At 42.1% G+C, this 18,939-nt stretch overlaps 2 protein-coding genes across 2 annotated transcripts in view; one reads left to right on the top strand and one right to left on the bottom strand.

The window, feature by feature from the left end:
• LOC145406027 (retinol dehydrogenase 11-like) overlaps nucleotides 1-1,771 on the top strand; it is a 65,391-nt gene extending 63,620 nt beyond the window's left edge. Inside the window, exons 8-9 of the mRNA XM_080277214.1 lie at nucleotides 940-1,052; nucleotides 1,522-1,771. Of these exons, the coding sequence (XP_080133340.1) occupies nucleotides 940-1,052; nucleotides 1,522-1,719 (311 nt within the window). The 3' untranslated portion in view covers nucleotides 1,720-1,771. The remainder of the gene's footprint in view (nucleotides 1-939; nucleotides 1,053-1,521) is intronic.
• A 7,720-nt stretch (nucleotides 1,772-9,491) lies between these two features.
• On the bottom strand, nucleotides 9,492-16,458 carry LOC145406096 (uncharacterized). Its single transcript, XM_080277293.1, has 5 exons — nucleotides 16,340-16,458; nucleotides 14,182-14,312; nucleotides 13,226-13,383; nucleotides 10,436-10,563; nucleotides 9,492-9,941 (listed from the first exon to the last, which is right to left on the bottom strand). Exons 1-5 carry the CDS (start codon nucleotides 16,409-16,411, stop codon nucleotides 9,819-9,821), a joined length of 612 nt encoding a protein of 203 aa, XP_080133419.1. The 5' UTR covers nucleotides 16,412-16,458; the 3' UTR covers nucleotides 9,492-9,818.
• Between the last annotated feature and the right edge of the window lie 2,481 nt (nucleotides 16,459-18,939).

Genomic DNA, 18,939 nt, shown 5'->3' on the forward strand with positions numbered 1-18,939 from the left:
ATCCACCACTCATGCCTTCCCATCCACCACTCATGCCTTCCCATCCACCACTTATGCCTTCCCATCCACCACTTATGCCTTCCCTTCCACCACTTATGCCTTCCCATCCACCACTTATGCCTTCCCATCCTGCACTTATGCCTTCCCTTCCACCACTTATGCCTTCCCTTCCACCACTTATGCCTTCCCTTCCACCACTTATGCCTTCCCTTCCACCACTTATGCCTTCCCTTCCACCACTTATGCCTTCCCATCCTGCACTCTTACCCACTCAGCAGTTGGCTATACTGCTTTGAATGCTTTTTTCTTATTTTTTTAAAGCAAGAAAGAAGGAACCAAAGGCCAGGAGCCCACAAACCATTCCTTCCAAGAAAAAAATAAAATACAAAAGAGAGCCAAATTCAAGATCAGTTCATTTCGGTGTGAGAGCCAAATTCAAAATCCATTCATTTCAGTGTAAGAGCCAAATTCAAGATCCGTTCATTTCAGTGTAAGAGCCAAATTCAAGATCCGTTCAGTGTGAGAGCCAAATTCAAGATCCATTCATTTCAGTGTAAGAGCCAAATTCAAGATCCATTCATTTCAGTGTAAGAGCCAAATTCAAGATCCATTCATTTCGGTGTGAGAGCCAAATTCAAGATCCATTCATTTCAGTGTAAGAGCCAAATTCAAGATCCATTCATTTCAGTGTAAGAGCCAAATTCAAGATACATTCATTTCAGTGTAAGAGCCAAATTCAAGATCCGTTCATTTCGGTGTGAGAGCCAAATTCAAGATCCATTCATTTCAGTGTAAGAGCCAAATTCAAGATCCATTCATTTCAGTGTAAGAGCCAAATTCAAGATATATTTATTTCAGTGTAAGAGCCAAATTCAAGATCCGTTCATTTCGGTGTGAGAGCCAAATTCAAGATCTGTTCATTTCGGTGTCGTGTTTCAGGTGTGGTGGTGAACTCCCTCTGTCCTGGACTGGTGGATACGGAAATATTCGGCAAGACGGAGGGCATCATATTCGGGAAGGTGTATAACTACCTTGTCCCGTATGTGGGAAAGGTAGGCAAGCTGTCAACAGTCATCTTTTCTGTTTACATGCTTTAAGAAACTGTCTCATGTTTTGAATACCAGCAAAATATTTCATGTGAAGCTAATCAGAATTTCCATGCTTCAATTTTATTTGTAAGCACAGACAGAGAATTGTATACAGTGCAGCAAACCACCATTAAGTCTCACTCTTGGTTGGGATGACTGTAGTATTTCATTCCAGTTAACCCTTTCCTGTCAGGGATGCTTATACAATTGTATATTGAACCCTGACTGCAGTGGACTGCAAAAGTAGACAGTGTCAGTCAGCAGTCCACTGGATTCACATCAGATAATCCTGAGACCATCACCACATCAGAAATAATAATAAAAGCAGTCCCCAAGTTACTGCACTATTTGTTTAGAAATGTTTATGGTGTATTGCTACACATCACCATTATTGTTGACTGTGACTGTACAATACCTTGTTTTGCCTGTACAGACATGTGAACAAGGTGCACAGACCATCATCCACCTGGCAGCTGCAGAGGAGACTGAGAATATCACAGGGGAGTTCTTTGAGGATTGCCACGTGTCAGACAACGCCACCAACCTGGCAATCGATGATGGTATGGCCAAGAAGGTGTGGGAGGCCAGTGAGACCCTTGTGGGCCTCAAGCCAGAGGAACAGCACTGTTAAGTCTTATTGTTGAAAGATCAGGTACAGAATCATTTTTTGATTCTAATGGTCATTTGTTTAACATCATCAGTTTAGTGATCTTCCCTGCCACAGTATTAGCACAAAATATAAGTAATAAACATTCCACTAGGTATATGCTGCAGTACGGTACAGTGGAAGGATGGAGTTGAGAGGTATATGAGAGAGGAGGGAGTGAGTTGAGGGGAGGGTAGTCAAATGGTAGGTGAGAAAGTGACTTGGAGGCGTTTTGTCTGCGGCCGATTAGGGCATCGGGCTGTAGATAGATAGATAGACAGTCACCCATACCATGACACACTTACCATACTCACCATATGCATCACACCATCACATCACAAACAATCCTTTAACTTAGCTTGAACATAAGATCTTGGGAGTGACCAGATGAAGTAGTTAGTGTTCTGCAGTCCATTGGGTGTACATCCAGTTGCGCTGGTGGCTGCAACATCAACAGCAATCTAGTGAGTTTTTTTTTTCTCTCTGTCTCTCTCTCTCTCTCTCTCTCTCTCTCTCTCTCTCTCTCTCTAGTTTGTTCTTGTATCTCCCAGTCATTTTAGTCAGCTTGGGAGAAACACTCTGAATGTGAGAGGATAGGGATTGTCTTTATTAAACATGTCACTATTAGAAGTCTGTCTCAAGTTAAATAAAGTCACCTGATGGGAGGAAGAATGAAATAAAAAAAAAAATACCAGACAGAAGAGGTTAGAACTTGTATCATGAGGAGGAATGCAGTTTTGGAAGGATATTTGTGGAATGCTAAATTTGATTGTACTGTATTTGATTACCCAAGGATGAGATGGAGGAATGGAGTGGAGAGGTATATGAGAGAGGGGGGTGCGAGCTGGGAGCAGGGTAGTCAAATGGCCGGGGACAGGGTGAAATGGAGGCGATTTGTTCGTGGCCACCCCTTACGGGATTAGGACGTCAGGCAATAGATAGATCGATAGAAATATGTTATTATGATATCTTGAAGCACAGCAGAAGAGTGTGAGAAGGAAGGACATTGTTTGATGTTCAGGGAGGAATGGTAAATATGGAAGGCAGGACAGAATGCTGGTACGGGATTATTGGCCAACTTATACTTCTGATCGTACCTCATTCCATGGTTTGCCTGGACTAGAAGCATTCCACATTACCATTTTACCTCTAAATGACAGCGTACCTTAGTGACGTGTTTGGTGGACTTATATGGATATGTAGGGCGATTTTAGTGCAGTATTTTTTAAATTTTACTGACCATAGAGACTGTATATGCAGTGTGTGTGTGTGTGTGTGTGTGTGTGTGTGTGTGTGTGTGTGTGTGTGTGTGTGTGTGTGTGTGTGTGTGTGTGTGTGAAGGGACATTTCTGTAATAGGCATCCTTTTCCCCCTTGACCTTTTATACTGTACTACAATTGTTTTTTTATTTTACTGTTGCTACCTGCAGATAATTTCCTCTTAACTTTGAGGAAACAAGTCCATCCATCTATCTATCTATCTATTGCCAGACGCATTAATCCCATATGGGGTGGCCACAAACAGATCACCTCCGTGTCGCCCTGTCCCCTACCATTTCACTGCCCTGCTCCCAACTCACACCCCTCTCTCTCATATACCTCTCCACCCCATCCCTCCAAGTGAATGAGTTAAATCCTATCTATTAAACACCCCCAATAAGGAATGTCTCCCCAAACCAAAATAGTATCATCAAGTGACATCAGGAAGGTAATGAAAATGTTCAAAGCATTCCAGAGCTGGATTCCTGTTTGTTACTGAGCTGTACATAGGCTTAAGCTCTTTACTTAATTACAAAGGTGTTGTGATGTGGGATTGGTTTACAGAATGGTGTTTTATACAGTCTTACGGGATTTTTGTAATCTTTACTCCTCCAGTTTGGTGACATTTTTTTTTTCTTTCTTTCTTTTCTCTCTGTCTCTTTCTCTTTTCTCTCTCTCTCTCTCTCTCCCTATCTTCATATTATTTTTATGCTTGGAGGAAACCAGTAGTAATGATGAGGTTAGAAACAGTCCCATCAACCTCTTTTTGATATGATTTCTCTCCCTAACATGAATAAAATTATCAGAAAAAAAAAAATCATGTACAAATCATAGAAAAAAAGTGGGACTGCAGGAGCTAATGGCAGTTGCTGGTGGTCGGTGTTTTGTACAGTTTGAAGAGTTTATTGTGGGGCAGAATTGTTTTGTCTGTGTCTGGAAGTTAGTTAAGCTGTGGAATTAAGCTTTGTGTGGTTGACTTTTGTGTATTGGTATGTACTGCCATTTCCTGATAGTCTCTGGTGTTTATTATTCCTTAACTGAAGTGACTACCATACACTGGTTTGGTCCCCGGAGCTGACTGGAGGTTATTACGTCATGTAAGTCCATCAGGGCAAGTAGGTTGGTCATCTTCCTTTACATGTACTGGACTGTGGCAACCCAGCGTAAGTCCCCTAAACCTCAGAAGGGGTACAGTAATATAGTTTTGCCTGTAGCCACTTACTTTCAGCAGTAGAAGTACAGTCATCTCTCTTGTATTTTCTGTGTTGTAGGCAAATAACTTGGTGTTGGTGGCAGTTAATAAGAGGGAGGAAAGATTTAGGAAGTGGAGAGATAGAATGGGGTACAAGGGCCTGAGAGTAATTGCAGATTAAAAAGTGATAATATCTAGGGCCAGTGGCAGTACTGTCAAAGCAGAGGGAGCGTGGGCATGTGCAGTTTGCTGTAAGATTGTGGGAAGTAATTCCTTGTGTAGTGTTTGTGGTAAGTGGGTGCATAAGAAATATAATGGTATTAGAGGTAGGCTGCAAAATAATGCTGGTTTTGTGTGTATGGTGTGTAGAGGAGAGCTTGCAGAGACAGAGAGGCAGGAAAGGTTTGACCTTGCTGGAGAGTCTCTGGGCATGCTCAGGAGTTTTTGATTTGGGAAACATGATATATGTTGGAGGTGTGGCTGGAGCTAGCTCTGTGACTGGGATGAGGAGTAGTTAGAAGTTCCCATAGCTGTTGCCTCTCCTGACATTGAGAGGGCTTTCCTCCATGCAAAGGGGTCCTTGTATGTGACATGTGTCAAGAGTGTAATGCTGTACAGTAGTGAGGCTTGAGCAGTAAAAGAAAATGATATTCATAGGTTCATATGTAAAGAGATGGTAATGATTAGATGGATGTGTAGTGCATCCATGAATGACAGGCCATGAAGGATTTGGACTGCAAATGAAGAATTGAGAGGATGGATAGGGCTTTAAATGTAGTAGTGTTATGATAAAAAAGGAATGGATTGAGATGGCTTGTACTTGTGCAGAGGAACAGGGTGCAGAAAGTGAGAGGTGTGAATGTTGAGGATAGGGTTGCATCAGGGGTGGGGGGGAGAACGGATGATGACTAGAGAGGCTGTCAGAGATTGAGCAGTGTGGAGAGCCACCATTAGGTGACCAAAGCTGATGCTTGCATACATGCTAGACTAGAGCCTTTATAAACTAAATGAAGCAACAAAATTGTGGACCTTGAAAATTAGTGTTAATCCAAAGCAGACAGTGTGTATGACAGTGATCTGCGACCAAGTATGGTCATCAGTATAAGTCACTGTGTTTAGGCTGATTGTCAGAGTCCATGGGGAGAGCAGCCCTTACTGTATAGTAATGCAGCCCCTCCCACCACAACACTTATTCCATGCACCTCACTTCACTACGCAGACTAACTCAACAGATCTCTATACCGTACATGGCAGAAGTGGCCGATTTCCTGTAGTCCGCTGTTAATGTCTAATGAACTTGGGGCCAGACAAACATGAAGGAAGGGAGGTGACAGAAGTTTTGTTGCTGACTGTACTGTGGTAAATGTAAACGGTACCAAGAGAGATTTAGTTGCAGCGTTATCTCCATGACTCAGGCTTTTAATGGTAGAAGGTGGTGGCCGTCATCCACTCACATGATGCAGTGCTACCTAATTCTTCCTAAGGTGACTACACGTAATGACAAACCTAATGGTTTCCTGTAACTCAGGAAACCATTTACAGTGCTGGGTGGTAACCATACAGCCAGATAATTTGTTGATGTGGAACCTACTATGGTGTCCCTGTAGTGTGGAGGGAAAGATGCAAATGTGGTGTCCATCTAGGAACTAAGCCTCCACACTTTCCAGCAAGTGCTGTCCACTGCAGCAGAACATTGGTTCACTGTATGGGATGGCCTGCGGGGGCATTTGCCTGCTTGTGGTTGATGGGTCTGACCAAGGTTGCTCTACTACTGTTGTACTACCTCTTAGGCCTTTGAGCCTGTGTCAGGTTATTCACCCACTATCCTGGGATACAGGGTCACTATCATTCAAGTTTTCACAAGTACCTTCCTGTAGGTATTACCTTAGGTACTCATAATACCTGTCAACCCACAAGAGGTAAACGGACACTGGAATCGAGTGGCACCAGCTGTGTTCATGAAGATGTGAACCCGGTGCCATCAGTCTAGCAGGTTCATAGCTAGGAATGCTAACTACTCATGGAAATTCTGTAGTACTATAGAACAATAATAAGACTGATACTGACGATGTAGTTGTCCAGGAGTTTCTTGTCGTTGGTTGTTATTTACTGGTATGCTGCATCAGTCTTCATTTAAAGCTGATCTGTTAAATTAACATTATTTTTTTCTTAACCCTTTCACTACTAGAGTATTTCTCAGCAGAACAAAGCTGTCATGTTAGCATGTATAAAATTCTTATGTGTACCAGCAGCAGAGAAGGTTTACTGGAATCTGTGACTAAACAGTTGAAGAAAAGCTGGTGTTAGCTTGAGTAAAATATCTGAATGGTTTCAAATTGCACTGATTCTTTATACAGTGATTTCTGGGGAGTCATACATATTATTTAGTATATTTAACTTTTCAGCCATGAATCAGAAGCATATCTCAGATCTACTTAAAAGTAATATTTTTCCTGCACAAATTATAGACTTCAGGTGAAGACTTGACTGTATTATAATGACAAGATTGATCTTAACAATTTGGTTTTAGATAAGTGCATCTCAGGAGTGGTTCAGATCAGCATGTATCTCTTTAACTCCATGAATCCTATGATATAATGTACAGGAAGTTCTCATTATTATCCCATTTTGCTCTCAACTCCACAGTAAATTAAAGAAAAACTGCAGATCACGTCACACCACCATCCATTAAAGTGATTTACCAGTTTCTCCCAATTTACAGTAGCAGTTGTATGTGATAATTTGAGATTTTGGAACTAATCCCTGACTGTAGTGAGGACCAAATATGTACTCATGTAACGAGTACCTCCAGGTGATTTATTCAACTGTTAGGAACACCTCTAATGATGAAGAGGTACATGAAAGCTACTGTTTATATTTCTATTCAAAAACTGTAACCTGAAGATGAAGAAAATCTTGAAGGGATAGCAAGAAAGGAAAAAATGGATTGCGTGGGTTAAAACTGTAGTGTCATACATGCTGAAATCCAATGGAACAAAGTACAATAATGACATATTTCTTCACCATAATTCAAAAGTCTCCCTGTGCACTGTACTCTCTTTTAACACTTATATGTTGTGATTAAAACTAGGTACAGTAAAAGTATGTTAACTTTTTCATAATGATATATGTGGCCATTCTGAATTTAGAACAAATTTATTTTATATATTGGACAATATATATGCTGTATTTTTACACTGATTTCTTTTAATTCATTCTTAATACTCTGTTCATAATATTAATAAAAAAAAGTATTAAACTATGATGAATATCTTATTACTCCTCAGGCACTCTTACATCATCATCATCATCATCCTGCCTTTTTTCCCATCCACAGGTGGGGTTAGGTAGGATTCAGAAACTAAAGAAAACAAAAAACATGACAGGGAGAACTAATCAACCACATGCCCAGTGAAAAGTGCCCCCACCCCCACACACACGCACAAACCCACCCACACACACACACACACACACACACACACACACACACACACACACACACACACAATTTCCCATAATGTATTTACACAAGGTACAATACTGAGAGAAGTATGCCTTCATGTGGTGACACCAAGTTATACAAACATCCCTCAACTCCCTCCATATCACCTGAAATAGGGATGGCGAGCTGTAAGATAAGCATAACTTCAACTTCAACCTGCAGTCCTCTGGGTTCAAATCTGCAGGAGTCAAAGGCTTAACAACATAGGATGAGAAGGTCTACTGAGCTTACTAAGTACCCAATATGAATCAGAGACTACATGAATCCCCAAATTCAATCCTCCCAGTCCTCCTTACATACCTATCCCCTTTCCTATTAAAAGATGTAGGGATACTGTGGGTAATTTTTTTTTTTTTTCCTGATACATGATACAAGCCAAGCCATGTATCAGTGGGAAATGGAGTAATTAGGATGGTTTATATATTGTCAGGGTAAATGAGTGTGTAGGAATAAGAGGTATGGCAATTCAAGAGGCTGAGGTACTCACTGTGGATCAAGGTGGTTGGATGTATTATAAAGAGAAACCACATGATGATGGTTTGGCAGCTCCTTCTTAAGTTTATAATCAACAGAATGACTCTATGTAGCAGGTGAATAGGAAGTGCTTAAATACGGAAAGATACATGCAGAGGGTAAAGGCTTGTGAGAAGAGACCAAGTTTCCAGGAGCTTTAGTGATGTATTAATGAAAGTGTGGCCCTTTCACTGAGCAAACCATTAACAGTTCTCCCACTTTCATGTTTTCTCTCTTGTTGTTTCTGGATCCTACCTTACACCATCTTTAGGGGGGAAGAAGGGTCAGGACAATGTGTTTCCTAAGTGTTGTGATAGGATGAAGGGGAGGTTAAGGAGCTTGTTTTTTTGTGTTATTGTGAAGTTATGTTCCCTCCTGCCACAACTGTTTGCCTTCTCACCCGTTACCTGTATCTGCCCTGTGCAGTGATTCAGCACAAGTAAGATCACAGTATGTCCTGGTTATAAGTCGTCTTTTGTTTTCTATGACCAGTTAAGTCCTTACTAAATAAGTTTCGTTTTCGTATTTAAAGGCTCCAACATGCTTGCATGCATCGACCTTGGTCACCTAATGGCGGCTCTCCACGCTGCACGATCCATTGCAGCCTCCCTGTTCGGTCCCTTAACCCTGAGGTCACACTTAATGACCTCATCCCATGTCTTTCTCTATCTACCCCTCGTAACCCCACCCCCAATATTAACACTTCTCACCTTCCTCACCCAATTATCATCCCCCATCCTCTCCACATGTCCAAACCATCTCAACCTACCCCTCCTCATCACAACACCAATATGCTCCAGTCCCATCCTACCTCTCAACTCTTCCATTGTAAACCCAGCCCCTCCAGGCCTTGGACGCAGGGACACACTGCACATTCACCTAATCATTGTCATTTCTGTACGTCTGAGCCGGCGAATATCCTCCTCCTTCACTGCCCAGGTCTCACTACCATACAGCATTACACTCCTAACACATGCTGCATACACCTTAATCCCGTAAAGGGGTGGCCACAAGCAAATCACCTCCATGTCACCGTGTCCCCCACCATTTCATTGCCCTGCTCCCAGCTCACACCCCCTTCTCTCATATACCTCTCCACTCCATCCCTCCATCTCATCCTCAGCCTCCCCCTCCCTCTCCCCCCCTCCACCTCACTCACATACACTCTCCATTATCTTATTTATTGCTACAGGTACAGGTTATACACACTCTTATATCCACTAGAACATGGTGATATTCTTGAAGTTTAGCCTACCTGATTATCACCATGCTAGCAGGTTTGTGGTGTGGATGTGGATGTGATAGCAAGCATTAGGAGAAATACACTGAGGTGGTTTGGCCATGTGGAGAGGATGGAGAGTGAGAGACTGACAAGGAGAGTGTATGTGAGTGAGGTGGAGGCTAAGGATGAGATGGAGGGATGGAGTGGAGAGGTATATGAGAGAGGGGGCTGTGAGCTGGGAGCAGGGCAGAGAAATGGAGGGGAACAGAACAACATGGAGGCGGTTTGTTTGTGGTCACCCCTTACGGGACTAAGGCGTCTGGCAATGGATGGATGGATAGCAGGTTTGTCATGAAGTGTGCAATGATGTGTGTGTCTCTAAAATCCAGCCACTTATCACTGAGGCAGGATGTTTGTAACGATGTGCGTGCGTTGTCTGTTGAGGCCGATGGAGGTGAGGGCGTGCAGCAGCTGAGGTATCCAGTCCCCTCCCGCCTGACTCTGGTGCTCAGCAAGGATCTGTGAAGGAACAAAGTGAATCTCAGGACTAATATTCTAACTGAGGACATTTTATAGCACCTTTTTTTAATGATATATTTAGCTTCCTTTAATCCCATAAACGGTCACCATAATACAAATCTCCTCCACGTCCCCCTGCACTCCCTCATCACACTACCTTCCCTCCAGCTCACACCAAACTTATATACTTCTCCGCCTCTCGTCAGCTTAGGCAACCTTCTAGCACCTCTTTCTTAATCATTTACATTGCATTTTCTATTCAATTATATCCAGATGCCTTAATGCAGGGCAGTGAAATGGTGGGGGACAGGGCAACATGGAGGGAATTGGTTTGTAGCCACCCCTTACAGGATTAAGGCATCTGGCAATAGATAGATAGATAGTTTTATTATGTTGGTAAAGGCTCCAGCACGCTTGTATGCATCAGCCTTGTCTGACAGTACTACATCAATCTTAGGTACTTTACTTAAAACAAGGAGTAAAGTAAGAGTCACCTGGTATGTTTTGTCTTTCTGTCTGGTGGTGGGGTCTCGCAGCAACTCCGCCACCTGGTTACTCAGTCCCAACGCCCGGCCCAGGTCTGCCCAACGCCCTCGTAGGTTCTCACTCAGGTATTCACTAACTGCACAAAATGACACATGATTAGGTTTTAATTTGAAAAGTGGCTGTTCATTCTTCTCCTCCTCCTCATCATCATCATCATCATAATCATCACCTTCCTTTCCCACATGAGGATGGGGTGAGGCACAATCCTGAAACATGGAATGAGAAAGTATGAAAGTGGGACTACTACAGGCATCAAGAGCATTCCTGGTGAAATGAGTCAAACACACACTTACACATAATTCTAGCCCCTGGAATCCTAGTTCCACCAAACAGGCATACGATACAGTAAAAATTGATTCATTCATCATTTATTCATCATCCAATCCTACGTTGCCCCATGAGAAGTGTAGGAGGCCGGGGCTGTGAAAGCTGGTCCTGACATTTAAGATGAGAGTGACCAGCCTCATTCATCCCTGAGTGGCATTACGTGAGCAATAAACCCCAACCACCTCTTAATGTGTGACAAACCCATCAACATCTATCTATCTATCTATTGCCAGATGCCTCAATCCCGTTCGGGGTGGCCACAAACAAATCGCCTCCACGTCGCCCTGTCCCCTACCATTTCACTGCCCCGCTGCCAACTCACACCCCCCTCTCTCATATACCTCTCCACCCCATCCCTCCATCTCATCCTCGGCCTCCCCCTCCCTCTTCCCCCCTCCACCTCACTCATATACACTCTCTTCGTCAGTCTTTCACCCTCCATCCTCTCCACATGGCCAAACCACCATCAACATCAAAGTTAAAATGTCAATAACAAGTTTGTAGGGATCAGAAACTACCATATGGTAGATAATAATGTCTTTACCATTTTTCAATGATACTCACAACAAATTCATGTTCAGCTCTCCCAGTTCATGCAAGGCCAAGCACACAACAGTATGGTAATGCTGTATTTAACTTTGATGGCGATTATTCTTTTCAAATCATATTCACATTTGTAAGTTAACAGTGCATACATCAAGGGTAAATAAGTATTTTCCCTCTCCCTACTGACACTGGATGGGAACTATCATATCTTTCTCTGCAATTTTTTTTCTGTATACCTGGACATAGTTATCATTTTTGATTATGCCACACAATTACACAGGAAAAATATCCTAATTACCGCACCAAATTTTTTATGAGCAACAACAGCAACAGATGGAATTGGGACAGTGTAGTGTGGATGCCAAAACACAGCTGCAATACACGAATGAATGTCTGTTGTTTGAATTATGAAAACAGGGTAGGGTATGCTGAAAACACAAACCTTTACTATTATCCCTACTTTTAAAAGCAAAGGTGTCATTCTTTTCCCCATTTCTATTACTAGTAAGTACAAACACTTTAATTTAATTACAACCCTGATGACACACAGTACGGGTCATTATCTTTAAGTAGCAGGTGGTTGGCTATCATCACTCCTGGGAGGTAGTACCATAAGTGTGCCGTGTGGTTGTCAGTTTGCCATCTACTCACAATATCACTTCACTCTCAGGGCTGTACTGTATTAAGGATGGCTTTCAAGTTTTTGTAACTCCTCTTCCAAGTTATTCTACACATTACACATTAATATTCTTTTGTACAGTACATTACAGAAGCAAACTACATCAATACTGTCACTGGGTTCAAAATAAAGAGGCCACTGAGTTAACTTAAAAAACACAAATTATTTCTTCACTACTGACACTGCTAAGGCATGGAACTAGCTCCCAACATACAGTATACCATATTGCTAAAAATGGTAATATTAATACTGTATATACAGTCTTCTTTATATATATGCAGGTTACATCACCGCTCACCAACTGTATTCTCATCTCTTAAAGGTTTATAGGTCTATATCACAAAGTAGATGAAGTAATTATTTTAATTTATATGAATCAGATGCAGTTTAACCAGGTTTGTCCCTAAAAAATGAAAAAGTAAAGTATGCTCATTAGAATATATTTCTTTTCACTACCGTGTTATCACTGACTTCCTTTGAATTACTACTGTACTTTTGTCTGTCTTCATTCATCGATAATGGCTACAACAACCTTGCACGCATTGGTTTTGGTCACCCACTGGCTGCTCAATCTCTAGCAGCGTCCCTATTCAGTCCCTTATCCCTGAGGTCACACCCCATGACCTCATTCCAGGTCTTTTTCAGACTGCCTCTCACAACTTTAACATTAATTTTTGCATGTCTCACCCCCTCCACCCAATGGCCATCGCCCATCCTCTCCACACACCCAGATCATGTCAATCTGCCCCGCCTCACCGGATTCTTCCATGAAATTTCCCTGGAAGGTTTTTTGTTTCCATCTGTTTTCTATATAACTCATGGCTGGATGGTCTGGTTGCTTGGAGAGACTTGTACTACTGTTCCACTCTTTATTTCTCTCTCTCTCTCTCTCTCTCTGGCAGAATCTCCTTGTTGGGACCCATGAGGTATGTATCTGTGTTTCTTTTTAAGTAATATTTATGCAGTTAACTCCCCTTCATTAGTTCAGCCATCCCTTCTTGAAGCTTCTATGTGGATCCAATGAAAAGATCAATATACAAAGAGGTGTCAGAGCACACTGGCTGCATCACACTATTTGACACTACTGTATACATACACTAAAGTACAAGGTATTGCATAAGCACAGCAAAGAATGTGGAAAACTATAAACTTTATAAGAACGACGAATTCTCAATAGCCCACTTACTTGCAGTATACGCTGGGTGGTGAGGCAGAGCACTGGGTTGTCTATCCCTTTCCCTAACATTGTCAGGAACGTAAAGTTTCTTATACTGTTCAATACGTGCTCGGACCATCTCAACGTGGGGACCAACCTGCTCCGTCAGCCATAGCAATATGTCTACCCTGTTGTACAAAGTTACCCATCAGTGCTGAATTTAAAGATGGTTTGACACTGACTGACGCTGATAATACAGATGAATACGCTTTATTTATCATTATATTGTAATATAAAGTATTATTATAACCATCATCAAGACATTTCCACTCCTCTCCACCCACAGACGTTTACAAAACTGAACCATTTTGCAAAGACTTCACTGACTGTTAGCAGGAAACACAGCATGCTTCACAATTATCAGATTTTAAATACTCCATACCACAATATTCATCACTAGATTCCTTACTCTTTCTCTTGCTTTGGCCTTCATCACATAACTGTCCATATCCATATACAATATACAGTACTGTGCTGTAAAAGAACTTGTCCCCACGATATCAAACATCCCTGTCTCACTCCAGCATCAAATAATTCACTCAAACACCCATCTACACTGACATACAGTTCACACTCACTATAAAATTCTTTACAACATGTAGCAGTTGTCCACCAATATCATACAATAATTCCTCACAAGGCAATCAGGTGTATTTGTGAAATGCTACTGTACGTGGAATATGATTTAGATTCATGCATGAGGCATGAAAAGAACAAAAACACTCATTTCTGACTTCCAAAAAAAACTTCACCACAAATCTTAACATAATTTAAGTGGCAAATAGTGTTAATTTATCAGCAACTTCATACTAAATGCAACTTTAAAGGAGGACTATCAATATACACATACCAGCTTCCATAATCCTTCCCTCTTCACCCTGTCAAATGAGACACATCAGTAGTGCAAAGAAATGCCATCAACTCACTTCTGTGGTGTAAGAAGCATCCACTTCTCAAGGAGTACCAAGGCAGACGAGAGGTCCGAACAGCGGCTGATCTCTCTCATGCGAGGGTATTCTCCCACACGCTCAGATGCCTCCAACAGGGCCATTCGCACCTGCCACACAAACAGTACATCATGGTAGTTTAGTAGTTGCAACGCCCTATTTAGAGAAAAGTGATGTTGTTGAGAAAGATGTGAACTCCCAAAGAGATGTGCTGGAAACTTGAACTGGTACAAGTGTTGATATAACTTGATGTAATAACAAAAGAGGTAAATGTTATATAAAAAAAAAAAAAAAAAAAAAAAAAAAAAAAAAAAGGTGAACAACAGACAGGCACAAGAAGAATAGGTGGCTAGTAGTATGAAGTCAACTTAAAATGGGCCTGTATATATATGGAGGTAGCAACAAGCATGTGTGTGTTAGTGTCCATATTAATACACAGATCTGAGACAATGGTATAGCCTAAGTGTAAAAAGTCAAGGATGACAGCACTGGACTTAGGATTACTTAGAAATGCATATGGTTGCCTAAAGTGGACAGAGCTAGATGCATAATCAAACTCATGACATAATTATGGTGGAAGGAACTCAAATGACTGAAGGGTAGGGAAGAGTCTGCTTAGATGAAATGGTCATACAAAGAATGGGTATACCTAGGGTGGTGGAAAGGATAAATGTGAGTGAGTCTGAGGGTGGAAGCAGGGCCAACGACAGACACTCCGGGGCCTCAATGCTATGGAATGGCACTTCGACCATACTGGCCTTACATCCCCTCTTCAAAAAATAAATAAACAAATAAATAAATCCTGACCTAGAATAGTGTACTGTACTCCTTGTGTGTAAAGAGATAATCATTTTTATCAAATGTAAGATACGTTACCGAACAATATCTGTTCCTTATTAGTAAGCTCTTGGCTGGCTTTCCAAATTCCCCTCCTGCTCAGGTCATGGTGTTTCTGTACCATCAATGCTCCCCTTTCCCAGGCCATGGTTAGGTGTGGTGGGCCAAGAGGAAGGCAAATGGGTTTGGTATATGAGCGTGGCAAAAAAAATAAATAAAAAAAAATAAAGTTGAAGAAGCTACGAAAGTGACATGTGATGAATATGGACGAATGAATTATCACAAACACAACACATGGGAGAATTGCTCTATGCCACAGATGTATGTTAAGTACATCTATAAAGAGAAAGATAGAAAAAAAAAATTGCATAGTTGTTAGTGAGGCAGAAACAGGATTTTGAAGGTTTGCACAATGTGTTAATGATTTGTGTGACCCATCTCACCAGGGATGCTGCTTGACAGTTTTTCTTTTTTTAATGATTTATCTGATTTGTCTCTTCTTGGTTCTGGATCATAGCACACCCCATCATTAATCTGGCCTGTAACTGCACAGTAAGTTTTTTGTACAGAACATGTAGCCTTCATGGACGTTTTTTATTTCCTAACTGCACAGTAAATTACAGAAAAATGATCAGTTCCATGGGTACCTCAAAAGTTGACATGCCAGTACCCCTATTTTACAGTGCCAACAGCATGAAGAGCTGTGATATTTTGCAACACATCTCTGAATTATACTCAGGAGCACCTATACTCTGCATGATTCAAGACACAGTGGGTTGGATTCACAGACAGATATGATGCATCCCCCACTGTGACTAGGATCTGTTTTAGCAAGAAGGGCAAGAAAGAATGAAGTCACCTCCCATGTGTTTTGTTATTTAAAAAAAAAAAAAAAAAAAAAGGTCATTCAAAGATAATTACCACGTTATTTTGTTTTGCATGGACAATGAGTCACCTGTTTTTCCTGTAATAACAAATCTCAGTTATGGCAGGGGACTGAAAATACTATATATTTACCGTAGGAGTCCACAGCCACGTCAGCCGCACAGTTCCAATGAAAAATGATGACTTACCAGTTCAATAAATACGAAGACTTTACTACAATACTCGTTTGGTGCTGGAGAAGACTAGTGCTAACCTGGTGCTGAGGAAGACTAGTGCTCACCTGGTGCTGGAGAAGACTAGTGCTAACCTGGTGCTGGAGAAGACTAGTGCTAACCTGGTGCTGGAGAAGACTAGTGCTAACCTGGTGCTGAGGAAGACTAGTGCTAACCTGGTGCTGAAGAAGACTAGTGCTCACCTGTGCCATCTGCTCAGGACTCAGCTGCAGCCATGTGTTACATATCTCCTCCTTCAGTTCCGTGTACGTCATTCCGTGGAAGTGGACCCAAGCCCTTCAGACACTGAGGTGGTTTGGACATGTGGAGAGAATGGAGAGTGAAAGACTAACTAAGAGGGTGTATGTAGGTGAAGTGGAGGGAGGGAGAGGGAGGGGGAGACTGAGGATGAGGTGGAGGGATAGAGCTGAGAGGTATATGAGGGAGGGGGGAGTAAGATGGGGGGAGGGCAGTCAAATGGTGGGTGACAGAGCAACTTGGAGGTGTCTTGTCTGGGGCCACCCTTTGCAGGATTAGGGCATTGGGCTATAGATAGATAGATAGATAGATATTAGCCTCCTCAGTGCGATGACATATACCCTGTACAAAGTAATCCTGCTGCCACTAAACAATATTACTCAGTTCTGAAAAGTCCTCTCAATTCAAGGATCTAAGGAAGGATTTAACCCCCGCAAAGTTTAAAAAGCCACTCGTAACCTGCACTGCCTAAAATAATTTGGAGGTAGGCAGTATAAAATAAAATAGACATCACCATCTTGGAGGGGTTCAGGTACAACAGTGATGGAACAGTCATACAATGGAACGAGTACAGGTGCAGTGGTGGTCAGGTGGTTGGAGGAGTGCGGGTCTGATTTAAAAATCTGTGGATCAATCTTGGCGACGGCATCGTGTAACTCCAGGCTCATCTGAACGCTAACTTACTGGACGGTAGGGTGAAGCTGTCCTGTAGTCCACCATCCTCCTTTTGGGGCCTAGAGGGATGATGAAGGATATCCATACAATCAGACAGCTCTCCCACCCAGTTATATGGCGTCCCCACATGATGGAGTCCCTCTCCAGGATCTCAGCTCTTAGACTATTACCAACGGGAGGAGGGTTAATCCTATCACCCCAATCCTGAGTAAGAAAACCTGGCCATATCTCAGTACAGTATAATCAGCACTGTCCAGGTGGTAATATGTGAGAGCAGGTGGTTTTGTCTGCTGTGCACTGATGGGTTGCTGAGTCTCAAGGATGGGACTACCTCTTGAACTCCTTTCATCCTGGAATGTCTTTACATGTTAATCTTTTTCTATCTATCTATCTCCTCCCAGTCATCTTAATCCCATAAGGGGTGGCCACAAACAAGTCACCTCCATGTTGCCCTGTCCCCTGCCATTTCACTGCCCTGCTCCCAGCTCACACCCCCCACTCCCATATACCTCTCCACTCCATCCCTCCATCTCATCCTTTATCCTAGCACATGAATTTACTAAGCCTAGGTGGGCCTACCATTCTGATGAAGCTGGCTTACCCATAAAATTTTACTGTAATATAAAGACATGGTTGCATGAAATTTATTGATTCTTTGGGGATATGATAAAATTTCCTTGGTTACTATAGTCTGCCTTCACCTGACAGAAATGGACCACTCCCATAACTGGAATACTTGGTTGTGCATGTGTGAAATCTGATGTCTTAGTTATGTGGTAGGAATGCATTCTCCTTGGTTACTGGCCAAAATTGCTACACTAAACCTCCAGTCTAACTACACATGAATTATGAACAAGGCAGAAAGGGGTCATGGATCTCTGTCAGGTCAGAAAAAAGACGCACTACAGCCATAGTACAAGAAGCACTCATTTCTGACATCAAGGTAACCACAGGCATCCCCTTCTACAAGAGGATGTCCGGTGACCCCCTGGCTGCCTGATATACTGGTACTGCATTTTTTTTATTTATATTATGGAACTAGAATTGAAGGGAGTGTACTGAGATGGTTTGGTCGTGTGGCTGTCTGGATGTTGCTACTTCTCACCCTGCCCTAGGGTGGGAAAGGAGGTTTGGATGATGATGATGATGATGATGATTATGAAACCTGATCAACACACAAGGAAAATCAGTGCATCAAATAATTACTCTCTTTTGGCTAATACTGTATTCTTCTAGAAGAAAGCTTTGATTTTCTTCATCATGCACACAATGACCTACAATATTACTGCTAACCTTCACAGACCAAAACCTACTTGCCCACCTCAATCTTGGGGGAGCCAGCGGTACAGTGGTTAGCATACCCCTCACAACTGGAGTAACCCAAGTTAGTGACAAGGTTGGTCAGACTCTTGGACAAAATTTGTTTCCCCAGTGTCTCTGTTCACTCAGTTACAGGTTGTATTCAAAGGGAAGACTGAGATTTAGCAATATAATAGGTATGGTATAATTTCAAGACCCATGCAGAGCCAACAGACATTAATTCTACATCTTCATCATCCCTGGCTTTACACTGTCCCCCACATCAAAATTACCGAACTCTGTGGCTTAAGCCTTCACTACCCCATACCATCCAGCACAGCCCTCATTTTTATGCCAGTCTCCCCTCCAAGATCCCTTTACTGTCCAATCTATGATGCCCAACACTTCCACCATCAACCACTGTCTTCTTCATTACTGGAGTTCTGTATGTGTATTATAACTGTTACAACTGATGCTGTGGTAAGTGGGTGAAACCTTTACAAGGAGCAAGCAAGCAACAACTATGCGACGTTCCTTGAAGTTGCCTCTGCAGTGTCTGTCACAGCGATTT

This window comes from Coenobita brevimanus, chromosome 69 (genome assembly GCF_032717465.1).
Source record: "Coenobita brevimanus isolate Jiangsu-jjx chromosome 69, ASM3271746v2, whole genome shotgun sequence".
NCBI lineage: Eukaryota > Metazoa > Arthropoda > Malacostraca > Decapoda > Coenobitidae > Coenobita > Coenobita brevimanus.

Coding starts and splice junctions, on each gene's coding strand:
- LOC145406096 (XM_080277293.1), bottom strand. CDS start 16,411: ATGACGTACACGGAACTGAAGGAGGAGATATGTAACACATGGCTGCAG. Junction 14,313..16,339: donor GTCCTGAGCAGATGGCACAG/GTGAGCACTAGT, acceptor TTTGTGTGGCAG/GTGCGAATGGCCCTGTTGGA. Junction 13,384..14,181: donor ATGCTTCTTACACCACAGAA/GTGAGTTGATGG, acceptor TTTGTACAACAG/GGTAGACATATTGCTATGGC.